The 27,951-nt window shown below is 40.1% G+C and overlaps 1 protein-coding gene across 1 annotated transcript in view; it reads left to right on the plus strand.

Moving 5' to 3' along the window:
• RXFP2 (relaxin family peptide receptor 2) overlaps positions 1-27,951 on the plus strand; it is a 99,248-nt gene that overhangs the window by 57,192 nt on the left and 14,105 nt on the right. Inside the window, exons 8-18 of the mRNA XM_050766012.1 lie at positions 6,679-6,750; positions 7,377-7,448; positions 9,563-9,634; positions 10,696-10,767; positions 13,896-13,967; positions 14,883-14,954; positions 18,911-18,982; positions 19,096-19,167; positions 22,008-22,079; positions 24,687-24,916; positions 25,584-25,994. Coding sequence (XP_050621969.1) covers positions 6,679-6,750; positions 7,377-7,448; positions 9,563-9,634; positions 10,696-10,767; positions 13,896-13,967; positions 14,883-14,954; positions 18,911-18,982; positions 19,096-19,167; positions 22,008-22,079; positions 24,687-24,916; positions 25,584-25,994 — 1,289 coding nt within the window. The remainder of the gene's footprint in view (positions 1-6,678; positions 6,751-7,376; positions 7,449-9,562; positions 9,635-10,695; positions 10,768-13,895; positions 13,968-14,882; positions 14,955-18,910; positions 18,983-19,095; positions 19,168-22,007; positions 22,080-24,686; positions 24,917-25,583; positions 25,995-27,951) is intronic.

Genomic DNA, 27,951 nt, shown 5'->3' on the forward strand with positions numbered 1-27,951 from the left:
CATTCATCAAGTGTTTATTATATGTAAGATAAAGCCCAGGGGATAAAACACAATTGCTTACAGTCATCTACCACTTTTTAAAGTTTACAAAGAATTCCAATATTTGGAATTTTCATCCCCAAAGTCTGTGAGGTGGGGCAGACATCGTTACAGCAGTTTCAGGAATCAGGAAAGCCACTTGGGAAGAGAGGTTGTTTGCCCAAAGTCAGTCAGCTGACAAGTAGTAGAGACTGGCCTCAAACCCAAACCTTCTGACCATGCTCCTTTGGAAGCCCACCCACATAGTCCAGGCTCAGAATGTGTTATTATCAATGAAACCACCCAGTAAGTAAACTTTGATTTGAAAATAACTCAAGTTCTTTATACTCAAATATCCTAGAGCAGCTCATAAGCTCAACAATGCTTTCTTAAATCTCCTTTCCTCCCCATCCCCTTTACCCACATTCCTCAACTCCTCCTGCTCTTTTCCAAACTCCCAGAAAAATAACCCCCAGCAGCAGTCCTACTTCTTGTCCCTCCTGTCCATCTACTCTTACCTTCTTCTTCCCAATCCTCATACAATGACCCAAATAACAAATGTGGCAAATACCAAACCATCCCCAGGAAAGGATGTCAGGGGGAGGAGGAAACCAGGTGGGCCTCAGTCAGAACTCTTGGTATCCGGTAGAAGGAGAGCAGCAGCTAGCAAGATCCACATATTCATTTACTCCTGTGATGAATATTTATTGACACCTACAAGGTGCTAGGCACCAAGGATACAGCATGAACAACACCGATGAAAAGCCACAGATGAAGTTAAGCTTGTGGAGCTTAATTTCCAATCAAGAAAGATAGTCAATAAACAAAGTTTAAAATATACAATTTGTTAGGTGGTGGTGAGGGCTAAAAATCAACCAGAAAGAGGATTAGAAGGTGCTGGGGAAATGGAATTTCAAACAATTCACTAATAACTTTGTCCACATTACCACTGCTCAAGGTGCCTCTAAAGCTCCCCATCATTCCTAAATTTACCCCCAAGAGACTGCTCAGAACACATCTAATCGGTCTTCTACATACGTCTACAGATATTTAAGACTAGCTGTCATCACCTTCCACCACACCACAAACCTCTTCCCTAAGTATCCTCAGTTCTTTATATTCCTCCCCAAAGGACATAGTTTCAAATCTTTTCATCATTCTGGTCACAATAATCTGCATATGTTTGCCTACATTTGTCTTGATGGGTGACATCTAGAATAAATACACTGTTATCACTGTAACATGACCGAGGCAAACGGGGGAGAACTCGCATCCCTTTCCATCTGCACTCTATATGCCCTATGATTATATTGCTCTTTTGATGATTTCTTGATACTCTTAACTCCTACTGATCTATAATGTCTAATCCCATGCCCCATGTGTTGCTGCTAAGTGATGTGTGTGCTACATCCTGTACTCATGCACTTAGTATTTGAGAGGTAGTTGTGGGTGCTTAAATATATCCCTAGTCAGTTTCATCCTGTTTGAGTCAGCTTTTCTTACCGGAGAGTGAAGGTCTTTTTGTGTTTTCCATCATAGTCATTACTCCTCTCATAATTATGTCATCTGCAAATAAGATTAACTACGTTCACCCAGGTCATGGAGTAAAATATTGAAGAGAACAGCACCAAACTGTCTTTCTATATTCCTTCATCACCATCCTTCAGATAAGAATATGTATCATTCTTTCTTTTGTCCATAAAAAATTATAAAACTGCTTGATCAGTGCCCAGCAGACATGTAACAATGTTTATCACATAGTTTTGCACAGTCTTTCAAAGAAGAAAATGAAGTTGGTCTACCATGTGGTTTCTTGTGAACTGTCCTGGTCACTTTCTCTTTGAGGCATAGACAAAGTAGCATCATATTCACCTGTTCTATGATCTTCCCAGGACCAGCATTGAGCTCATCCAACCACAGCTTGTGAAACCAACTTCTTACCTTTTTGAGAACTTAAGACTACATTTGCCATCTTTTACTTTCCAGCTGCTCATCCTTTCTCTGGATTCCTCAGCAATTGACCATAATTTGATATTCTCATTTTTTGGCATTTCTCAATTTCTAGGAGAAAATTTCCAAACTAGAGGGCTTGAATTAATTTTGATTAACACCTTCTACCATCTTGGGCTTTCACTGAGCTGCCTGCCATATAGCCTTTCCATTTCTTCAATCCTGAGACCATCTTCTTTGATCCAGAAGACGGGAACAAAGTAGGAGTTGAGAAATAAGCAGTTGTTCCTTTTACATTATCTCATAACATTATAAAACAGGTTCCAGGAGGCAAACTCAGACTTTCCTTAAGACTTTCTTGCTTCTACAATAAAACTAGATACACATTTTTATTGCCACAGTATTCTCTACTGTTTGAGTTTTGCACATGACTCGGGTCAACTACAATTCTATTTTCATGAAGCCCTCACTTTCCCTCTTGAAGGAATAACTCTCTGACCACCATATGCTCCTCACGGGCTGGACGGCCCTCCTGGTTCTCTCTTAGTCTACTGAGGCCTGTGTTGTAGCATACCTGGTAAGAAACCCACAAGGATTAATGAGTATTTGCTGAGTGAACGATGGGTAGGACTAACATGTAGAACTAAAGAGAAGGTGGGGAGCATCTTCACCAGGGAAAAGAAAGAAACATAAGTAGAAACGTCCAAAGGATGTTGAGAAGAGAGTGAACAGGCAGTTTGCCTAAAGGAAAGGCATCCCCGCAGAAGATGATGGAGCATATGCCGGAGAGGTCACTGAATCATCATGATTGTATGCCCGCTAAGACATCTGAATTTTATTCTGTTTCAGCAGAGAACAGACATGCACAAATATGTGTTTTAGACTGTATTGAGCTAATAAAGTTAATCTGCATATTTAACAGATTATATCCTATGACAGGGGTATCCCCAGACCCTGAATCACGGACGGCTACCAGTCTGTGGCATGTTAGGAACTGGGCTGCACAGCAGGAGGTGAGTGGCGGGCGAGCAAGCAAAGCTGAGCTCTGCCTCCTCCTGTCACATCAGCAGTGGCATTAGATTCTCACAGGAGTGTGAACACTATTGTGAACTGCACATACAAGGGATCTAGGTTGTACACTCTTTAAGAGAATCTAATGATAAATGTAATGCACTTGAATCATCCTGAAACCATACCCCCTCCCCATCCATAGAAAAACTGGCCAGGCACGGTGGCTTATACCTATAATCCCAGCACTTTGGGAGGCCGAGGCAGGTGGATCAGTTGAGGTCAGAAGTTTGAGACCAGCCTGGCCAACATGGTGAACGTCTCTACTAAAAATACAACAAAAGCATTAGCCGGGCGTGGTGGTGTGTGTCTGTAGTCCCAGCTACTTAAGAGGGTGAGGCAGGAGAATTGCTTGAACCCAAAAAGTCCAGATTGCAGTGAGCCGAGATCTCATCACAGCGCTCCAGCCTGGGCGACAGAGCATAATTCTGTCTTAAAAGCAAAAAAATAAAATAAATAAATAAAAAGAAGAAGAAAAATTGTCTTCTACGAAACCAGTCCCTGGTGCCAGAAAGGTTGGGGACTGTTATCCTGCGAGATCCCCAAATTTAATGTCAAGGCAGTCTCCTGTCTGGAATACTCTGAATATTCACAGCGGAGTTGAGGTCATTTAGGCATCCAAAAAAAAAAAAAAAAAACACACACAAAAAAACAAATTCCTAAATCAAAATTAAATCTTAATTGCCAGATGAATAAGTGTTGCTTAACTGATCTGAATGCTTTTACTATTGATCAGTTTATTCATTTTAATAATCTTTTAAAATGTCAGGCCTTTCTAAATTGGGGGTGGATGCAGTTTCAAATGACCTTTCAGAGAAATAAAATACAATTTGTGGGATTGACTATAATACTTTATCACTGCTACCATGGAAACAAACAGCAGTTCTCCTCCTTATTGTAACAAAAACCTTTTATAAATTAGGAATTCCTTCTTAATCTGGGTTCTTGTTAAATACAATCACTGGCAACAAAACGAAATTCAAGGTGTCTGCCTGGCTCTTGAATACAAAATGGCACATTCAAAAATAGCCTATAAACATGCATGTCATTAAAGCATTTATTTGCTTTAGTTTTGGGTACATAAATTCCTGGCATTTCTGCTTGAAAAGTCCTGACAGCTAAAACAGCAGGAATTCATGAACCTGTAAGTTATTCTTAGAAAAGGCATTCAGTGTAAAGTATATTAAATGGGCTCATATCTCAGCTCTGAATAAAAAGAGGGCACCACTTGCCAAGTTGTCATGTTTCCAGATATCCCCTCACATTCTTTAAGCTACTATTCTGCAAAGAAGACAGCAGAGACTAGAGGATGGAGTTCAAGTTCAGCAGCCTAAGTCTGAGACATGGAATGTGGGAGGGACTACAGTTCTCTATGGGGTGGCAGCCAGCCAACTAAATAGAAGATGAGAAGCTCTTCATTATGTAAGAGTTTGAGTTTTAAGTGATGTCAGTGAAGGGAGATAGGTTGTACACATCAGATGAGTTCTGTGGATCATTGGTTTTACTCTTTCTTTCCCTTGACTTATAAGAAAAAAGCATAAGGTCAAATTCACAATTTGCAACTGCACTCATCTCTTCAAGATGTGACAACATGTAGGTAAAACATACATTCCATTTTTGAATTTATCATCCTGAATAAAATGTGAATAGCATTAGTTAAGTAGTGAATTGTATATTTAAGAGAAACTTCAATATACCTACAATACAGTATTTTGTTCTTTTTCTATTTTCATTTGCTACTGTAACATAATTCATCATATTAACTTTCATTGCATCAGTCTCAAGGCTCTGAAAATGCTAAAACAGATATTGATCTGTGTGAGTTCATCCTATTCATAGCAGAATCTTAAACCAAAAGCAGAATGTATGCTGCTCTGTGAAGCATCTCCCCACAGATATGGTACAGGGAATGGGGGTTAAGATGGCACAAGGTCACACTGGGTTTCAAGTTTACTTTGCAGGATTGAAATTGATGCTGTGCATATTACCACAGATGTAATGCTCTGTAGTGCCAACCCTTTGCACATGGAGGAACATAGGGAAAATGACAATGTTTGTAAAGTACTTGGGGTGAAAGATAGTGTTTGCTGATAGCTGGAAGCCTGCCCTGGCTTTTTTTTTTTTTCCTTTCCAATAACCTTTATTTACTTTCATTTTCTTTTTTTAAATTGAAGTTAAATATATATAATTTACTATCTTTACCATTTTTAAGTGTATAGTTTAGTGGTAATAAATATTCATTTGTGCCCCTTCATCTCCCTTCTTCCTGGCCTCTGGTAACCATTCCGATCTTGGCTTTACCTGCCTCTCTTGAGGTCTGAGAGAGTCACTATCCTGGCACTCTTTTTTTTTTTTTTTCTTTTTTTTTTTTTGAGACGGAGTCTCGCTCTGTGGCCCAGGCTATAGTGCAGTGGCACCATCTCGGCTCACTGCAAGCTCCACCTCCCGGGTTCACGCCATTCTCCTGCCTCAGCCTCCCGAGTAGCTGGGACTACAGGCGCCCGCCACCATGCCCGGCTAGTTTTTTTGTATTTTTTAGTAGAGACGGGGTTTCACCATGTTAACCAGGATGGTCTCGATCTCCTGACCTCGTGATCCGCCCGTCTCGGCCTCCCAAAGTGCTGGGATTACAGGCTTGAGCCACCGCGCCCAGCCATCCTGGCACTCTTATAACACAATCGTGACTCAGAGGCAAAGGCTGGGAGCTCTGCTAGGAAATAATCATGGTATAATAAAATTTACAGTATAGCCAGATGTCAAATGAGCATGTGATCTACAAATAGTTTTGCAGTAGACTATCATAGCAATGAAACAGCATCATGTAATAGTTTAGGAAGCAATTCAAACCAAAATAAGAGAAATGGAAGCCATTCAAAAGACTACGTAACAATTTGTTACTATTAGTGTAGGTATTGCCTGACCCTGAGAGCCTTCAGAGAATAGGAATTCAGAGCTAACTTCCCATTGTACAATGAAGACAGCAAATGGAAATTATTTACTTACATACTCCTGACAGTGCAATTATGGAATCAATACTGTATTGTTAAGTTGCTTCAGAGGTTAAGTCAGTCCTGATCCTGTGACTTGAAATTGGCATACCTGCCCTGGTTCAACTACTGATGTCCTTTGATATTCTGAGTACCTAACTTGCCTTGTCCTTCTCACTTTGCATCATGAAATAGAAAAGAATTAAAACTTGCCCTCTCCTTTATTCACGGGAATAGAATAAAGATAAATGGGGAGTTAAAGGTGCATCTCTGTGCACAAAGAGGAAGAAAGTCCAGCAGTCAGAGGCTGGCTAGTCTCACAAGGCCAGAAACTCCTACCCGTCAGAACAGGATGGTCACCGTAGTTCCAGTTTGCCAAAACAAGACTAGATCCTTCCGCAGACACATCACACCGGAGTTCAGTGGTATGAATCAGAAATGCCTCAATCTCATTGCACGAGTACTATGAGAAAAGCATTGGCTAGTTCATAGCCATTTCTCACTGCCAACATCTCCCCAACATGAGAATAGGACATTGTACTTTATAAGGCAATTTCATAGTTGTCTTCAGGTAAAGAAAGTGGAGAACATGTTCAACAACCTAATATAGTCCATAAACCATAATCACCTGACTCTCCTATCTTATTCCTACCAGATTTCTTCAGCGTAATTGCATTAGACACATATCCAGGAAAGCATTTTTTGGATTATATAATCTACAAATATTGTGAGTAACTTTTTTCTCATATTGTAGGTATAATTTTAAGTAAAGACTAAAAGGATAGAACGGTACTTTTTCAAGCCTCAACTTGATTGTAGGGAAATGGGAGGAATAGGTTATCACAAAGTACTGAGATTAGTTACTACACTGAAACAATTATTAAAAGATTCCTACCTTTACCAGAAGACACATAAAGGTTCTCCTTAAGCTTGTCTTCTCTAGCTTGGGTCGCTTCCGCAATATTTTAACATTTTATTTCTTTTCTAACTCTTGATAACTTGCTATGTATTTTCTCAAAATGCTAGTCTACCAAGGATGTCACCAAAAAGGACAAAAGCAAAAATTGTCCCACATACTTAGTTATTATACCCTTACAATCTAACATGATGTAATATCCCAAAATATTTTAGGACCACTTTATCTGCCCCGGCCCTGGTGTTGCACACACTGGGCTTGTGGTTATCTGTACCTTCTGGATACCCCTTGAATTTGCCCCCTCTGCTCATTCAGCCGAGTGCTTTCAGACACAGATGTCCATATTCATAATCATCATCAGTGACTCCTATTCTAATTATATGTGACTAAAATGGGGTGTTGAGTTTGGCTAATTAACTCACCCATGCTCTTTGTAGATATCTCAACCACAACCGCATCACAACTCTCAGACCTGGAATATTCAAAGACTTACATCAGCTAACTTGGCTGTAAGTACTCTAATTCTTCTTTCTCCATAAAGGATCCTAGTCTTGATGATATACAACAGTGCTCATATTGTTTCCACTGTTTGACATATCTTATTTTTATACTTACTTTTCTGATTGTCATATAATCTGCAGAACTTTACCCAGGCAATTCAATGTCATGTCAAGTAGTGGTTATGTGAAAAGAAAGCCGGCCAAGCTTCTTTAGGAGGCCTTCTGAGCCCTGCAGTAGGCTTGCTAAGCCATCCATCCATCCAGTGCTCACCAAGGGCAGGAATCCTCAACCACAGGACTACTGACATTTTTGCTCACTTAATGCTTGTTTTGGGGAAGGGTAGGGTGGAAGGTCAGAGCATGTCCTGTGCATTTTAGGATGCTAAGCACCATCTGTGGCCTCTACCCACTAGATGCCTGTAGTATACCCCTTCTCCCAAGAGTTGTGACAACTAAAAATGTTTCCAGACATTGCTGAATGTCCCTTGGGAGGAAAAATTGACCTCTGCTGACAACCACTGTACTGAAAATAAGCAAGTTAAGAACTTGTTCTGCTTTCCAGAGCATTCAGAGAGAAGTCTGAAAACATGATAGCTTGTGGTATTTCACCACTTTTCAGACTTAGCCACCAGCTCCGTTCCAAGAAACCTCACGTCAGATGTCTGTGCTTTCACCAGGAAAATACACAAGGGGCGGTTAGAAGGCTTTCTGTATTGTTTGCCCATTTTCTGCAGGTTGGCCTGGTCTAGTGGAAAAAGCCAGGGCCTCAGCTTCATCCAGGCCCTTCTGTGTGCCTTGCCCTTAGTCCCATGCTTAGTCTTCCAGGCAACTTTTCTTTTGTCTTTTCTTTTCTTTCTTTTCTTTTCTTTTCTCTTTCTCTCTCTCTTTCTTTCTCACCCTTAGCCCCATGCTTAGTCTTCCAGGCTTTCCTTCCTTCCTTCCTTCTTTCCTTCCTTCCTCTTTCTTCTTTCTTTTCTTGCTTGCTTGCTTGCCTGCCTTCCTTCTTTCCTTCCTTCCTTCTTTCCTTTTTTTTTTTTTTTTTTTTTTTTGAGACAAGGTGTCACTCTGTCATGCAGGCTGGAGTGCACTGGTACAATCTTGACTCACTGCAGCCTCAATATCCAGGACTCAAGCAATCCTCCCACCTCAGCCTCCCGAGTAGTTGGAACTCCACGTGTGAGCCACTATACCCAGCTAATGTTTTGCATTTTTAGTGGAGACGGGGTGGGTCTCACCATGTTGCCCAGGATGGTCTCCAGCTCCTGAGCTCAAGCGATCTGCCTGCCTCATACTCTCAGTGTTAAGATTATAGGCATGAACCACCGTGCCCAGCCCAGGCAACTTTCTTAATTTTCCTAGACCTCTTTATTTTCATCTGTAAACTATAATTCCTTTTCAAGAGGGATGTTGTGAGAATTATATCACATAACAGTTCCACAGGCAAAGCTCCTGGCATATAGCATAAGGTGCTTAATGTGTCTCCCTTCTCCCAATCCTGCCCTCACCAGCCACTGCAAGTAAGAGGAAACACAAACTGGCTTCACAGGCAACAAGAGGAATAGAGGCCTATTTCCCCTTACTCTCATTTCTTCTACAAAATACAGTTTAAAACAGTGGTTTGAATATGCAAATAGTTTCACTCTTTCACCCAGGAAGCTCCTTATGGATAGCATGACATCCATCCATTGATTTATACACACCTTATTTAATACATCAGTTTAACACCATGAGACCAAAGAACCCTCTGTGATTTCCTAAAAATTATATTTTTGTTCATCCTTCAGCTCAATCAGTAGGTTAGAGCATTTATGGGGCCAAATGCATTCAATACACAGAGTTTGTGCCAGACCCAGGTACCCAGAGGTGACAGATACAACCTGGGTCGTTAAGTCCAGCAGGAGGTGGAGGCAGCAGGGAGAAAGCAAAACAATCAGGATCCAACTTGATGAGTGGGATGGAAGCTGTAGGAATTTGGAGGAAAGAGTTGCTCCAACCACAGAGGGAAGGGACAGGTGAGCCAAGTATGGAAGCACACAAAGGAGTAAGCCAGGTGTTGAGGGGAGGCAGGTTTTATTTCACAAATGTCTCTAATATTGGAAATGTTTCTTGATACATTTTATCAGAATTCTAGATGACAATCCAATAACCAGAATTTCACAGCGCTTGTTTACGGGATTAAATTCCTTGTTTTTCCTGTAAGTATTCATCAACCTTTCAATATGTCTATCGATACATTGCAATGACATCTAGCACTAGCTTACAAAAAGAACTTTTAACAAAATCAAGCCCACAAAAATTTTTATTAGTCAAAACTTCTCCTGTGTTCCCAGCCACAGTTATTGTTAATATAACACTTTCTAGCCATGGCTCAAAGGGAAGAGCTGACCAGACTATGATGAATATTTTAAGCCTACTAGTTGATTTTTCTATCCCCTTTAATTTCCTTTAGTACTAAGGCATGTTTTTATTTGCAGTGGTTGACCAAAGGTAGTATTAATTTTCATATCCTAACTACTTTTATATTTTCTTAGAATCTCCCAGGAGTTCATTTCCAACTCCGCTTTTAATGGAGGAAAATGTGCCTTTGCCCAGCAAGACTCACTGAAACTTTCAAAATCTTTGTCCTACCAAGAGAGCTGTTCTCACAATAATATTTTCACTGTTTATTAATACACTGGAATGATTTATCAGCAGGGATTATTATGTTCCTTTACAACTGATCATATAACATCATTATTTTTCCATTTGTCAAAAGGAATCACAATATCATAAATTAATCGTGCAGCTTAACATGCTCATGAGTTGTTTTCTTTCCCCAAATTCCCCCTACTGTCACTTCTCCAATTTAATGCAGTTTCCAATGTGGCCCTTTAATATTATAAATGATTAATGATGCCCTTAAGAAGAAACTTTGGATGTATGGCCCTGAAGTTTACAACCTGAAGTTTACAAGGAAAATTGCCATGAACTTCAAAATTATTACCCAATATATACTTTTGTTTCATCTCATAAAATTAAACTGTGTAACATCTGTTCTTAGGATATGTATCATACTTATGCATTCATAGTCTCTTTGACAACATCTGCTCCCTAATGTTTGCCATACACATATTTTAAAGACCATTTTGAAATAGCTATATATGTTCTTTATCATATTAATTTTAGCATGCAAGTTTTGAAATTTTAAAATAATAAAAAGACTGTCCTAAAAGTGTCATATCATTTTATTTCTAATTAATATTTTCTTTGTGTAAAGGTCTATGGTTAATAACTACTTAGAAGCTCTTCCCAAGCAGATGTGTGCCCAAATGCCTCAACTCAACTGGGTGTGAGTATTTATTTAGGAATTAATTTGTTATTTGCCCTGATTAAGGAAACTAGCCATAAAGTTAATTCAAGGTTACCTAGAAAGTCCATCTATAATTTCTTTCCCAAACCAAAATCTGATCATATTACCTTCCCAGTTTCAAAATTATTTGAGGGTTCCCAAAGGGTGAGGGTAAAGTTTGACCTTCCCTTTGAGCATCCAAGACCCTCATTTTCCATTCCTTACCCCATCTAGATGCTGTCCCTGACCCTCCTATGCATGTATCAAACTACTGCTCCTACAGTCAATTCCCTAAGCATATTGTTCCTTGGACTTAAAAAGTCTTGCTCCCTTATTCTTTTGGATAACTTAAACATTTCCTTCAAAAGACAACTTAAACATCACCTCCAGGAAGCCATTCCTGACACACAAACCAGTTTCAGCAGCCGCCTATGTACTCCCACCCATTGCATCATGTACAAAACTCCACCACACAGACCATTTTCTACACCTCATCCCTATCTCAGGGTACTATCACCATATAGTCATTGGGTTTATGTCTTTTTTTTTTTTTTGAGATGGAGTCTCACTCTGTTACCTAGGCTGGAGTGCAGTGGTGCGATCTCAGCTCACTGCAAGCTCTGTCTCCTGGGAACAAGTGATTCTCCTGCCCCAGCCTCCCAAGTAGCTGGGATTACAGGCGTGTACCACAAGGCCTGGCTAATTTTTATGTTTTTAGTAGAGATGGGGTTTCACCATATTGGCCAGCCTGGTCTTCAAGCCCTGACCTCAGGTGATCCACCTGCCTCGGTGCTTATGTCTTCTGTACTGTTCCATAAATTCTGGGAAGGCAGAAACCTATCATGTGATTTCCTACCCCAGCATCAGGACAATGACAAGCACATAATAGGTGCTCAATAAGCCTTTGTTAGAATGGATGTACCAAACCATTTCTACTCCTTATTAGCTTTTAACCAATACCCATTTAAAACATTCATTTAATTTACGTCATAGCTTCACCACCATTACCCACCATTCCCTGCCACATACACCTTCACAGTCTTCTGCAGCAACCAGGATTGTCATGTCCATTGCTTTCCTGTTCTGTGAAAATGCTGATGGTACCACTGCTGGAACTCTTCTCAGTCAAATCATGGAACTCAAGACCCACAAGATGATAAAGTTTTAGTACTTCAGCTTTTGATCCTACCTGAACTAACTTCAAAATCTCTTGTTACAATACTATTAGGTACTGTTGTGTTTATTTTCTGATGTTTATTTTTATGTATTTATTTAAATACATGCTGTCAAAAGGCTTCTAAAACAATAGAGGTCTCACATAAGTGTGCCACTATTAAAAATGGAGATAATGACCTGAACACCATGAGAATAAGAATAGGTGAAAAGAAAATACTTAGAAACTAAACAAGTGCATATACACAATGGGAAACACACAGGAAAGAGTAAAGGTAGCAGACAAATATCAGGGGCTCAGCATGCTCTCCCTCCCCAAAAGGGACATCAGTCAGCAGCAGGTGAGGAACCAGCCTCAGAGCTCAGGGTTCCTGAGACACTCATTTTCACAATGGGCTCCCACAAACACGTGGGAAAAAATAGACACGCAATAAAAACACATAGGTAGCAAGACGGCCTGATTGCAACTGATAGCCTTTCAACACAGAGGGTAGGAAGCTGAGAGGCCAGACAGGAAGAAAGGCCAGACAGGAGAAAACCCGTTCTGGGGAGGGTTTTCCTCTTTGCTTACTTGCTATCAGGTTGGACAATTGCTCCCACAACCCCAAAGTGTCCTACTTCTGAGATCATGAAAAACATTTTTTCCATTCTATGTCACAATATTTGGATTTTTAGGAGAGTACGGTGTTTGTTATTTTTAATCACAGTATATTGTGTGAAAAAATGTACATCTCAAGTTCCTATACAAATCTCCAAGATAGTTTTAAAATGATATTTTCTTAAAATGACAAAGGGATTGGTGATTTTAGTGTGACTATGAGAAAAGTTCAGAAGCAGAAAAGTAGCTATTGCCATATTTGGGGAAGACTGTAAGGAGCTGACTATGAAGAGAAATCAGGAGACTTGGCAGAAAAATGGGCTGTTTCTTAGTCCTCTGCATTGCTTGAAACAGGAATATCACAGTGTTGCGAAGGGCACTGTCCGAGTATGTGGGATGCCACTGACCTGCAGAATTACCTGGCAGAATGAAATCTCCCCAGCAGTGCTTGTCAAACGTCAGCATGCATCGTAAACAACGAGCGGACATGCTGAGACACAGACGGCTGGACTTCAGTGCTAGAGTTTCTGATTCAGTCGGTCTAGGGCAAGAATCTGCATTTCTAGCAAGTTCCAGGCAGCGCTGAGGCTGCGTCCATGCCATTTTGAGCAGTGTTGCCCTTGGCATTAGCGTCCTTGAGGAATCACAGAAAGAGCCTGCACTTTGGCATCACACAGATCAGGATTTGCATCCTGACTCTGGTGTTCAGTATGTACAGGATAACTTTGGCCTGAGATTCTCCTTCAGCAAAACAGAGACAAAAACGTCTACCCGATGTTGGAGGGAATGTGAGGATGTAATGATCAATGACGCCACACACGGTAGTTAAGTGTCTAGGCTTCAGATTCTCACAGATCTGGGCTGGGTCATTTCTACCACTTACTAGCTATGTGGTCAGAAGGAAAGTAAATCACCAAGAGCCTCAGATTTCTCTTATGTTAAATGGGGGGTAATAACAGCAATTTGGCAGGAGTGCTGTGTGATGCATGTAGAACAGCACCTGGCACCATAAAAGCCCAATCAATGGTAGTTTATGATGGGTTGGGCAATATTATAATTAATAGCATAGTGTTCAGCACAGAAAGACACCCACTAAATGTTAGGCTGCCCTTTCCTCAATTTTATTAACATTAGTTGGAAGGGAGAAAGAAGCATAATATTAGTTATGCTTGCAATATTAGTACTAACCTTGCAATACTATAATATTAGTACTAACCTTGCAATAATTAGGAGGAAAGCATAGTAACAACTGGAATGAAGTAAAAATAAACTTGAGAACTGCTTTAAAAAGTATCTCTAAGCAAATGATTTGTACAAAAAAAAAAAATTAAAATTATCTTTCCTCCATGACTTCCAGGGATTTGGAAGGCAATCGAATAAAGTATCTCACAAATTCTACGTTTCTGTCGTGCAATTCGCTCACAGTGCTGTAAGTATACAATGGACTTCACTAAATGAGGGGAAACCCTATATATTTGGAAGTCAAAAAGAAAACATTGACAAAGAATTTTAAAGTAGCATTTTGTTTACAGCCTTGGTCTGACACTGCAGTGCTAGAAAATGCACACACCGATTTATTGATTTGGATGTTGGGGCTGAGCCTCAAGTTAAGGTGCCCACCCTTTAGGGACATCATGTGACTTCCTTATTTCTGTGCACCTTCTCAGCTGAACTGGGACCTGAAAGTTCCAGTTTCCTAACCCCGTGGTCACCAAGGAAGGGAAATAATGTATGTGAAAGTGGTTAGCTGTACAACGATTAGCCAATGACCCTTAGCATTTGATGTCTTTCTCCCTAAAGAAAAAAAAATCATAATTTCATCTAAAAGGAAAAACATCAAAAGCATTCTGATTGGCCAAAGATTCAGCCTCATGATTCTGATCGCTGTTTCTGTTTTTATGGGGCAGGAAGGCAGATGGTTTGGTCAATCAGTGCATTCGTGCTGGAAAGCTTTGAAACATGAGTGTTTTGGTTTTGTTTTAATGATAGTTTTCCACATTTAGTAAGCACTTAGTAATGTTTGTTGATTGGATGGGTGATTGGAAAAAAGAATGGAAAAGGAAAATTAAAAGAGACATTTTCTAAAATAATTAGATCCAAACAAAGTGCAGCTTTCTAGACCGCATTCAGGACCTCAAATTGCTCGTGACAGCACTTCCTGAAGAGAACATGGGGATGTCCACGGTGAGAAAGTCCCGCTTTAGGTTCCACTCTAAAAGACGCCTCCCTTGAAGACTTCAAAGGAGGCTTATACAATTCTGCCTGGATCAGTGGCCTCTCCCAATGAGAACTGATTACTACAGCAGACGCAAACCCACATGCTGATTCTCGCCATGTCTTACAGGTTTCTGCCTAGAAATCAAATTGGTTTTGTTCCAGAGAAGACATTTTCTTCATTAAAAAATTTAGGAGAACTGTAAGTAGCGTCGTCTACTAGGAAAATATGATTGCTTCTTCCGAGATTATAAATTTAAATGACTAGTGAGACTGCTTTGCCACTAGTAGCAATCAAAATCCTGTAGACTATTGGATATTAAAAATCAATTAAGAAAACCAACATTATCCTGAAGTCCAAAGCACATTCAAATCAGACAGTGGGCTTAATACGGATTTAGCCTACCCTAGTTACTCTACTTTTCTTTGGGTGATTTCTTACTTATGTGTGTTTGGGACTAAATGAGTTTTCCATGGCTTCTTAAACATAGGGATCATTTCTTTCTACTGGCTGGAGTATAGTTAATTCCCAATAAATGTTTGATAATGAATAACTGACTAACTGAAATAATATTAATTCGTCATAACTGAACAAAGGAACAAAGATGCTTACTACTCCTTGAGAAATTATGACTTATATAGCAGGTGAAGCAAATCCCAATGTTGAGAATGAGGGTTAGACTCACTGAAAAAATATTCAGAGAGCTCATGTGAATTTTTTCTGTTCAAATATTTGTTTTATGGATCTAAGCCTTTTAAAATCATTTATCTTGCTATTAACTCATTGCTCCCCACATAATTGTGTATCAATGGAAGTTAAAATTAAGTCTCTTACAATGCACATAGCAGTGATTAGGACAGAAAACTCATGTTTCTGATTGAGGCCTTAAAATGGAAATTAGTTTCTGAATTAAGCTTTCCCCATTCTTTACACACTATTTTGAAATCCAGAAAGGACTGGAGAAAATAACTCAATAGCAGTAATCTAAAAATAACTCATGAATAATTAAGGTAACTCAATGTAATTAATGAGAATCATAAATCAAATCCACACATATTTATGAAGTGCCTGGTATGTGCAAGGTACTGCATTAGAACTGAAAGAACTGAAAGTATGGTCATTTTATGGCAAAAACGTAAAGGCATCTCACCTGGAAAAGACTTCCTCTCAGAGCATTCCTTCCCAGGCTGTGGAGGGTGACTGTGGACTTGGGTTGCACGGTGGGGTGGAGGAATAACCCAGTACAAACAGAGGGGTTTGTTGTTTGTTTTGTTTTGTTTTGAGATGGAGTTTTTTGCTCTTGTCGCCTAGGCTGGAGTGCAATAGTGCGATCTCCATTCACTGCAACCTCTGCCTCGTGGGTTCAAGTGATCCTCCTGCCTCAGCCTCCTGAGTAGCTGAGATTCCAGGCACCCGCCACCACGCCCGGCTAATTTGTTATTTTTTATTTTTGTATTTTTAGTAAAGACAGGGTTTCACCATGTTGGCCAGGCTGGTCTTGAACTCCTAGCCTCAAGTGATCCACCTGCCTTGGCCTCCCAAACTGTTAGGATTACAAGCATGAGCCACCATGCCTGACCCAGACGGGTATTTTATATATAAACTTAAGGAAACAGTGGTACAGAGCCCATATTTTTAAACTTTTTCTAACCCTCTTCTCATCCTACATATAGGCAGAGGCACAGCAAAAATAAGAGCCCACTTAAGAGATGCCAGCTTGCTATTAAGATCTATAGCGATCCATTGCAATTCACTTAGCCTCAGAAAGCTAAAAGAAATTCAGAAGCTGGTAGGCTTAACTTGAACAAGGCATTCATATGTCTTGAGTTTACAAATGTTAAATAATTTTACTGTGCCTTCATGACAACAAACCCATAAGGGAGGAATAAGCACAAGTACTTGAGGTCCCTGAAGTCCTTTCCTCCAAAAGAGTGTGCTTTATTTTTCTGGGTAACCCTTTGAAAGGCATTTTCTAGGTGTATGAGATCATCATCATATTGCTTTATTGTCAGGCTCTCTCTGGCCTGGGCGCACCTGTGGTCTCCCTTCTGGGCTGTGATCTAGGTGTGCTCCTCTTATCTGGAAGACCAGATGAGACATCTCACTTGGCAGGACCTCAGACTTTGGTGTCATGACAGCACCTCAAAAGCAACCCGTTTGAAACAAAATAAACAAGAGACCCCAACCCGATGGCCATCTTCTTCACCTGAACTTGCCATCTCAGTGCCTCCTTCCTGGCAGCCAGGCTTGAAGACCATTCCATTTCCCTCCAGCTTTCTCTTAACACGTGTTCAGCCAGACCCTGAGCCCTGCCGCTGTCCCCCTCAACCCTCATTTGCTCTCATCTGGTCCATCTAGAAGTTCCTGCCTGGTCTTCCTGCCCTAACTCCCAGGCCTTGTTGCCTGTCCTTCATGCTTCTGACAGAATAATCATTCCATAACCCAGAGCAAATGATGCCATTGCCCTAGTTAATGTTCTCACTCCTTGTTGCCTGGCATTTAGCAAAGTCCTTGACACAGTTCTCAAACATTAATGTGCCGAAGAATCACATGGGATGTTGGCTTGTTACTCGGCTCCCTCCCAGAAAGTCTGATGTGATAGCTCTGGGGTGGGCCCTGGCGATGTGCTCTTTTCATAAGCATCCTTGGGGACTTGGATGCTTGGACTGTACTGTGAAAACTACTGCCTTGAAGTGCATGCATGGCCTTCCCATCTTTTTTTTTTTTTTTTTTTTTTTTTTTTGAGACGGAGTCTCGCTCTGTCACCCAGGCTGGAGTGCAGTGGCCGGATCTCAGCTCACTGCAAGCTCCGCCTCCCGGGTTCACGCCATTCTCCTGCCTCAGCCTCCCGAGTAGCTGGGACTACAGGCGCCTGCCACCTCGCCCGGCTAGTTTTTTGTATTTTTTAGTAGAGACGGGGTTTCACCGTGTTAGCCAGGATGGTCTTGATCTCCTGACCTCGTGATCCACCCATCTCGGCCTCCCAAAGTGCTGGGATTACAGGCTTGAGCCACCGCGCCCGGCCTGGCCTTCCCATCTTGTCTCCACGCACTCTCCATGACGTCCTCTACCTCTCCCTACATCTTCCATCCTCTACTCATGTTGGATCACTTCCTGACTCCTGAAAGTGTCACTGAATTCCAAGCATCTGTGCTTCAGATCATTTTTTACACCCACCTGAGAAGGTGTTCTTATTTTACCCCACCTAAAATCATCAAGCTTTCTTCAAACACTTCCTAATGTCCCAGGCCAAGATCGATGACTCTTTCCTCTATGTTTTCTCTGCACCTCTATAACAGCACCTGTTTGATTCTTTCCTTGTTTTTATCTAGTTGCTACTCTAAATGGAAGCTTCTTTACAGAAAGAGCTAAGCCGTAGTTATTTGTAACTCCCACATATACATCAGCAGTTCCAGAATACCAAAAGAGATCATTTTTGTTTGACTCTTAGGCAACTGTATATCTGTTTTATCTTTAACACCTTCTCTGGCTCAGAAAAATACTCTGGACTCTTAAAGATTCATTTCTTCTGATTTTAACAGGTCTCTTTTCCACATTTTATAGAGTCACTTTCTTAGGATTCTGTCTGGATTGGACAATCCTATTATATTTAATTCTAAACTCGCAATTTCTTCTGCAAAAATAGTCCTGTATAAGAACATATTAAAAGTGTGTGAACTTACTCTAGATTATCTGGGCAGATGCTGAGTGGACAATATTGTCTTGGTTGGAATGCAAAATAAATTAAAGATGCAAGACTTGACCTTGAAAAGCGTAGTTGGATAAACAAGAGACCATGTATATGAAGCAAGTAGCAATCACAGAAGCATGAAGAGTAGAAGTGTACAAAGAATACCTAGAGCAGGGGAAATTAACCAAAGCAGATATGAAAGCCAGGCTGGGAATGTGTTGGAGACAGGGTAAAAGGAAATTCCAGATGGGAACTGGATGAGCAAAATGTTGCATGTCTGTAAGTGTTGGAAACCGTATCCATTTGGCTGACTCATAACGGCCCTGTTGTGTAACAAGTTATCAGGTTGGTTAAATTGGATTCATATTTTCTGTTACATCAAAAGGGATGACGATAATTGTGAGGAGTAATAAGTCTGTCATTTTCTTCCAAAGTAATTGCTTTGGGTTTTCACTGTCGTCAACAGGGATCTGTCTGGCAATATGATAATGGAGCTATCACCTCACCTTTTTAAAGACTTGAAGCTTCTACAAAAACTGTAAGTTCTACTTATCATCATAATCAGGTTTAAAGGGCAACATTTTGAGCTTCCGAAATAATAATACCTTCAAACTTCTTTTCCTCTCTCATCTAATGGTAAAAAAAAAAAAGGAACCTGTCATCCAATCCTCTTATGTATCTTCACAAGAACCAGTTTGAAAGTCTTAAACAACTTCAGTCTCTGTAAGTGAAATATTACAATTATATTGATTATAATTTTAGTGGATGTACTTAGAGACACATTTATTTTTAAATGGGCATTTTGCACATAGGAGCATGCATTTCAGACAATTGTGAATGTCACTGATCCCATCAAGTACATACTGAATGACAAATAAGACTCATTATTTACCATTCAACATGTATGAAGTCCATTTCTGTACTTGAGGAAGTTTTCAAGAATGTCCTTCTTGAAAACTGGGTTCATGTGGCAAAATCTCTTTCTACAGTTTTCACAAAGAATTAAACTTGCAATAGTTTTGTTTCTAAGAGTTTGGTTAAAACAGATTATGTAAGACTTGCCTGCTTTTCCCCTTTGCCCTTTCCTACAAGAATCTACTTGATATTAGTCTACAGTGCATTGTTTTACTTTTAAATAAGTTTTTAAAAAGCTATCCCACAAATATGAACATTCAGAAAATTATGTACAGTATTTTTACATTTCTTTTTTATTTTATTCATTTATTTTTTTTGAGACAGAGTCTTGCTCTGTTGCCCAGGCTGGAGTGCAGTGGCCGGATCTCAGCTCACTGCAAGCTCCGCCTCCCGGGTTCACACCATTCTCCTGCCTCAGCCTCCCAAGTAGCGGGGACTACAAGCGCCCGCCACCATGCCCAACTAGTTGTTTTTTTGTATTTTTTTAGTAGAGACAGGGTTTCACCGTGTTAGCCAGGATGGTCTCGATCTCCTGACCTCATGATCTGCCCATCTCGGCCTCCCAAAGTGCTGGGATTACAGGCTTGAGCCACCATGCCCAGCTACATTTCTACCATATTAAGTTTCAATGGTGTCAAGAACTCTGCCACTTTTCCTTTGAACTTCATGATTTCTTTCCAATGGATGGCAATTGCTGGCTAAAGGTTGTTTGTTTTCACACAGACAGCAGACTACATTGCCTGACTGCAGCCAAAAGTATTTCTTCCTTTACGTCCAAAGATCAATTCTTAATATCATCTTTTATTCTTGCTAGTTTTCTATCTGAAATTAATGCAAGATTTAGGTTTCTCTCTCAGCAGATATTAGTGAGCATCCACTGATGAAAAAGATCTGGTCCCTATTCTTAAGAAGCCATAATATTAAACATATATGTTTATTTTTTAAAATATAAGGACAGACCTGAGGATGTGGACAGCATGATTCTTCCCTTTACTTACCACATACTGCATTTCTGAAAGCCAAAATACCAAGTCACTACATAATGCCTTCCTGAAAGTCAAAGTAGCAACTATTTATTACATACCTTTTTAACTTCATTTCTACTTCGTTTCTTTATTCATTTCTACTTTTTTTCTTTAGGGTCTTTTTTTTTTTTTTTTTTTTTTTTTTTTTTGAGACAGAGTCTTGCCCTGTCAGGCAGGAGTGCAATGGCGCAAGCTTGACCTTCCCTTCCCAGGTTCAAGCGATTCTCCTGCCTCAGTCTCCCAAGTAGCTGGGATTACAGGCAAACGCCGCCATGCCAGGCTACTTTTTTTTGTATTTTAGTAGAGACAGGGTTTCATTGTGTTGCCCAGGCTAGTCTCAAGCTCCTGAGCTCAGGCAATCCACCTGCCTCGGCCTCCCAAAGTGCTAGGATTACAGGCGTGAGCCACCGCACCTGCCCGTTCTTTCTTTTTTTACCTAAGATTCATTTACCCATTTATTTCACAAACATGTCTTAGCCATCGACTTACAAAAAGCACTGTCTTAGCACTCGGGGTACAGTGGCCTCTGCTCTTTAGGATGTTACAGGTTATTAATCAAATAATCACAGAATCCACATAAAGCTAAAACTGTATAAGTCAAGGAGAAAGCCAGAGAGGGGGAAAAAAAAAAGAAGAAGAAGGAAAATTAAACCTTTAGAAAGGGCTTAGAGTCTCCTGCTAGAGGGGCCATGCAATTACTCAGTCGTATAACAGCTCTCCCAGATTTCGTTTCTGACTTCCAAAAAGCAAGGACTCCTTGGGCAAAGGAAAACTCAGAACCATGTTGAGAAATCCTTATTCGGATTAGTTAAAAAGAAACCAAGTGAGAATCAGACATATTTTAAAACAAACATTAAAAGCAAAAGGCCTCTGTCTTTTTAGATTGTCCTCTCTCCAGCTGCTTCCTGAGAACATGGTAGCTCTTAATTCATACCACCCTAAAGAGATCTTCAAAGTGTCCACACTTGTAGCAGCAAGCATTGAGGTCAACTAAGAGAACAGAAGTGATCCTTGGATCCCTTTGAGGACATTTTATGGGGCCTGAAGGATTTAAAGGAATTTAATTAAATTTAAGTTAAATTTAACTTAAATTTAATTAAAGGAATTCTAAGACATACCACTGGTGTCTTAGCAAACTTCTGAATTGGAGTTCCTCTTGCTATCTTCATGGTTTTCCATCCTAAGACACATAGGCCAGGAAGAAATGATCATATTTAAATCCAGATTCTCACAAAACTCACTTCAGTGACACTCTCAGGTTGGAAATATCATCTCCTGAATGAAACCCTCTAATTCCTATGGCATTACTTATATTAATAAAATCAAACTAAAGAGCCAACGTCATAATCACACAAATCACCACTGTCATCCTTAAATCAAAGAAATGAATGAATGTGTTGTATAAGAACATAATTCTGCATGTGAAGTGACACAATCAGTACCAAACTACAGGAGGCATAAATAGAAATAGCCATTTTCTAAGACAGTGTACTGTAAAACTTTCATCCTCATTTGCCTTGGTAACATAAGATCTTGAAGCATTATTTTTCGGATATGATGAAGAATGCGATTATTAAAGCGTTTCAGCTCAACACCATTAAACCTATTGTGTGTATTTTCCAGAGACCTGGAAAGGATAGAGATTCCAAATATAAACACACGAATGTTTCAACCCATGAAGAATCTTTCTCACATGTATGTATGTATAAAAAATGGAGGAGGAAGCATGGTAAAATGTTTCAAATTATCTCCTGTAAACTGTCTAATGTATCACTGCAATGTGTTTCTATGCAACAAAAGTCGTTTTATTGAGAACTTTTTAATTTTGTCACCTTTGGTCCCTGTTCAAATAGAGTTCAATATTATGATGTGCCGACATGAATGACCCTTCTCTCTGGAAACACGCTGTTTATCCAATTGAGGTCCAATAAGAGATCAGGGTACCAGAATGCCACATATTACACAAGATGAAGTCACTGGCTAAATGGTACTCAGGCGACCTGGAAACATTAATTCACCTCACATGAATGAGCAGTCGGCTGCTCTAAGATTTGAGCCCTTAGGAAGAAAGGTGCTATATAAATTCCAGGTGTTGTTACTGTTACTAAGTGCACTACAAAATGGAGGTAATTAATCTTTATAGTAGTTTTTGATAAGTCACTTTAGTATATTTGGCTAAAGTGCACTGTGTAAGTTGTGTGAATATATGTGTTCATAATTATTTCTTTATCAACTGTGTAATCTGTGTGTTCATGATTTCAAAAATTAACCACTGTTATCTACAAAAATAGGGAGGATTCAATGTAAGATTACAAGTTGGGTGCAGCAAGTGGATGAAATGGTTGCTGTGAAGGTGTTCTTTTGGGAGAACATTTTGTTTATGTCTGTGCAGTAGGTGTGATTACTAAAAGACAAGTGTTTGATGCATTTCCACATGGTTTTGTTCTTTTTCTTTTGTGGCACTATTAGATAAATATTTAATGAGGATATCATTTCCTTGTTGTAGGCAGAATATGAGGTCTTCTTAGAATAGAGAAATGCAACCTATTTAGAACTTGATGGAGAAACTGCTGTGTTAAATATAGACCTCAGGCCAAGGTCAAGAAGGGCTCAACAATTAAGAGAAAACACATTAGCTAAGTTACTTCCCTACTAAGTAACCTACTTACTTTGCTTTCATATTCCTTGTCCTTTATTTATTGAAACATCCCCACCTCGTCACCCCCATCCCTTTCACCTGGCAACAAGTAGTGTGGTCACAGCGCAAGGTGGCCCTGAACCTATCTGAAGATAGCAGACATAATGGAATCCTAAAAGGACCAAGAAGTCAAGCCAAGTGTGTGCCAGGAACTCCAGGGAAGGAGAAGAAAAGAGAGTTTGTTATAGGTCAGGTTCCTTTAATTGGATGCCAGATATTAGGAAGCTGAATTGTAAGCTACTTGAAGGCAAGAATTGCCTCCTGTTTCTCTTCCTGACACACCTAGTGCTAAATTATTCATCATCCACTTGCTGATCCAAGAAGTATTTGTTGAGTACCCACATGTGCCAGGCACTGCTTTAGACACCAGGGACACAATGATGAACAAAAGAGAGGATGTCTGTGCCTGAGAGCTTCCATTTAGCTTTGGGAACCAGAGAGTAAAGGAGCAAGCGAGTAAATAGTCAATAAGTGCTACAAATTTAAATAAAGCAATGTAAGGAATAGAAGGAGGACTGAGGATTACCACTGAGGTGGGGTGGATGGAAGTTGGAATGAGGTGACTTTTGAGCAGACCTGAGCGGAGGTAGAAAGCAGCCCTGGCAGTATCCAGGGGAAGAATCTTCCAGGCAGGGGCTTAAGCAAAAGCAAAGCTCTGAGTACGGCATGAGCATGGCTTGTCTGAGGGTGTGTGTCTGGGTGGAGTAAGCATTGCAGGGTAAGAGGCGAGGTGGTGCAGGCAGCCAGCGGTCTGACGCTAGGCCGCCTTGGTCTAGAAACTGAATTGAGAAATGACAAAAAAAATGAATTAGACTGACAGTAAAGAGCAGAAAAGTGAACTGAAAGAAGGAGCAAACAAATAAAAATAGAATAAGTTTTATGAGAGAAAATTCTAAACACACAGGTTTGAGGGACGGCGACAGCCAAATGACCTCACCAATTCCAGCACTTCCAGATGCCTTGTGCCCAGATCCCAACTCCACTGACCACAAACAAACTTATTTTCCCATAGAAATTAAGTCCTTCCAGACCCTCGTAAGAAATCTGTGTTTAAGGCAGCTGCTTCTCTTCCCAGATTCAGTGAGAATGCATTTTCCTAGTGTCAGAGGTCTTCCCTTCCTGCCAGTGTCAGGGAAGAGGGGGCTAGTTAAAGTGAGTAGACCTTGGTGTTTAAAACTCAGGACAAGACAGAAATGTTCTAGGTGAGTGACAACAGGCTTTTCCCATCCCAAGCCCAAGCCCCTGAAAGTTTGCTGGAGATCACTTTGACAATGATAATCCACTTTTCATAATACCTTACAGAATAATCAATAAACCAATGTGACCAGGGAACACAGAGCCCCTGAGATTTCAAATTTTCATGTCCTCCTGAACTCTCCTCATCCAAGTTACTGAATTCCCATGTCCTTTAGGTTCCTCATCTTTAAAAGGATACTGCCTCGTATTTCATGAAGAACTCTTTAATTACATAAACACTACTAAACAAAAATAAACAAACCTAGTGAAGTTGTATACCTAGCATGGAGTTGCAGCCCCGATAGGATTGCAACTGTAGTTTCTGTATCATTGCTGCAAAGTGACACTTTTTTTCCCTTTGACTTTAGTTATTTCAAAAACTTTCGATACTGCTCCTATGCTCCCCATGTCCGAATATGTATGCCCTTGACGGACGGCATTTCTTCATTTGAGGACCTCTTGGCTAACAATATCCTCAGAATATTTGTCTGGGTTATAGCTTTCATTACCTGCTTTGGAAATCTTTTTGTCATTGGCATGAGATCTTTCATTAAAGCTGAAAATACAACTCACGCTATGTCCATCAAAATCCTTTGTTGTAAGTATGTTTCCAATATAGGTAGATTTAGGGTATCTTCTGTGAGCTGTGCGCTAGACGTGTATATAATATATATATATACGCACACACACATTTATTGGCTTTCAACAAATGGCATTTAATGTGAATTATACATCCTGGGCACATTTTTTTTCTAAATATAAAAGTTCTGGCCCTTTGTGGCTTTTTTTAGGTTGCACGACCTTACAGTGGCCTGCTCTCAGGAATATGTCTTGGGAATGCGCTAATAGGGAACCAATGAGTCAAGTGACAGATTATAAAGTTTTGTGGGTGATAAAACTAAGGTCAACTTCAATTACAATGATACCTATGCTCATTAAGCCCAGAAAATTATTCCCTTTATTAACTATGAAGATAATATACGTTGACTGTTTAACAACTAGTCCTTCCTCCTTCCAGAAAACTCCTGTTCCCATTTTTTTAAACTACAAAATAAAAACATAGTGTAGTACTTTAGAAATATGACAGATTTTTAAGTACACTAGCTTCTTGGTACTCTGGTAGATGTTTACATTAGTTCATTTGATATCAGATGAAGGGAACTAGATCTAATTAGACAATTAAAATGCTGGAAATAGACTTAATCAGAAAACTAAAACAGAGGCATTAGAAACTGATGACATACACTGTTTCGATTCTTTCACAGGTGCTGACTGCCTGATGGGTGTTTACTTGTTCTTTGTTGGCTTTTTTGATCTAAAATACCGAGGGCAGTATCAGAAGTATGCCTTGCTGTGGATGGAGAGTGTGCAGTGCCGCCTCATGGGGTTCCTGGCCATGCTGTCCACCGAAGTCTCTGTCCTGCTACTGACCTACTTGACTTTGGAGAAGTTCCTGGTCATTGTCTTCCCCTTCAATAACATTCGGCCTGGAAAACGGCAGACCTCAGTCATCCTCATTTGCATCTGGATGGCAGGATTTTTAATAGCTGTAATTCCATTTTGGAATGAGGAGTATTTTGGAAACTTTTATGGGAAAAATGGAGTATGTTTCCCACTTTATTATGACCAAACAGAAGATGTTGGAAGTAAAGGGTATTCTCTTGGAATTTTTCTAGGTAAATTATATTTTTTCATTTCCTGGAAAAACATAATTTTGCTAGAAATACTTTAAATTTCAGCAAAGATGGATTTGTTTCAGAAAGTGAGGTAATACAGTCAAGACTGTGTCCTTCTTTAAAAAAAAGTTTTTACTATTGCATTTATTGACGTTTTTATTAAACTTTTTATTAGACAATATTTAGTGTGGAAAATAAAGACATACTACCAGGATCTCTGGATTATCTTTTTATTATCCATAAGATCCTCTGATTTCATGTTTATATGAAATGACTATAAGCTGGAGGAATTCCAGTTTAGTGCCTCGTCCTATAAACCTACCAAGTTATTTAAACTCTTTTTTTACAATCTAGTTATGAGTTAAATAAATAATAATAAAACTTGGCCGGGCGAGGTGGCTCAAGCCTGTAATCCCAGCACTTTGGGAGGCCGAGACGGGCGGATCACGAGGTCAGGAGATCGAGACCATCCTGGCTAACACAGTGAAACCCCGTCTCTACTAAAAATACAAAAACTTAGCCGGGCGAGGTGGCAGGCGCCTGTAGTCCCAGCTACTCGGGAGGCTGAGGCAGGAGAATGGCGTGAACCCGGGAGGCGGAGCTTGCAGTGAGCTGAGATCCGGCCACTGCACTCCAGCCTGGGTGACAGAGCGAGACTCCGTCTCAAAAAAAAAAAAAATAATAATAATAATAAAACTCAGGAAACTAACAAGTAAGAGATACCTGAATGGAAATACCAGGAAGGTTTATTGCCTTTGTTAAATGCTGCTCTTGAGTCAGCAATGTAAGGATGCTTAATAAAGCTATTTTCTTTCCAGTTCTCTCAGTTCCTCCTAATATTTGGAAAAGAAGATCCTGTGTTCTTTATAAATGAAAGACAAGTTTAGCCCTTTAAAGTTAAAAACACTATTTTTCTATTTTCTAATATGTGTCCCTCCTGCTTAAAATTAAGGCTTTTCCCATGTCCTCTCTTTGGGGTGATCTTCTTTTGACTCTCCTAATCTTTTCTTCCCATCCAAGGAACCAACAAGCTCTCCTGTCCTTTCTTTTTCTTCAAAATTTGCTTTTGCTGCTGTTCCTTCCAGTCTCTACCCACTGCTATTGCCTTAGTTAGACACCTTACTACCTCAACCCTGAATTATTACCTTAGCCCTTACTGGTCTCGTAACCTCTGGGGTCTTCCCCTTCCTCTCATTTATCTATTCACTACCATTGTTATATTCTCTAGCAAAAGGACTGTGTACACCTCCACTCAGAGACCTTCAATGACTCCCTAGTACTATCAAGGTCAAGTTTAAATTAGTCACTTAGAACTCCTCATGACATGACCCTAACCATCATGCCCAGTTCTTCTCCATCTACTCCTCTTCCTCCTCTGAAAAACAAAATATTTAGTTTACACCATTTTAGTAATACCCATCACACACTACCCTATTTGGTAGTTATTTGGTTATAGATATGTCATTCCCAGGATCCAGAGTATTATAGGCTGTTCTTTGTATTTCCTTATCATTCATTTCCTCATTACTCCTAACATAGGTGCCCTTAATAGAGACTCTCCCTGAAACACACCACACACACACACACACACACGCACACACACCATGACATGCATTGTTTCAACAGGCATTTATTCAGCACTTACTATAGGCTGTGAACTATATACTATATTGGGTACTGGAGATACAACAGATCCAGCCTCAAAGGCCTTACAGACCACAGAGGAGGAGGCAGACAAGTCAACACGTTCTCACATCACACACAGGCTGATAAATGCCATGACGGAAGAGTACAGAATGTTCTAGGAGCCCCAGATCTGAGGAACAGGGAAGGCTTCCCAAAAGAAATGAATTCAAACTGAGGCCCAAAGGAGGAGGAGGCATTAGCCAAGTGAAGGCAGAGGAGGGTGAGGTGGGGTCTGTGTTCCAGGAACACATAGTGGATTCCCAGGCCCAAA

Source organism: Macaca thibetana, chromosome 17 (genome assembly GCF_024542745.1).
Source record: "Macaca thibetana thibetana isolate TM-01 chromosome 17, ASM2454274v1, whole genome shotgun sequence".
Lineage (NCBI taxonomy): Eukaryota > Metazoa > Chordata > Mammalia > Primates > Cercopithecidae > Macaca > Macaca thibetana.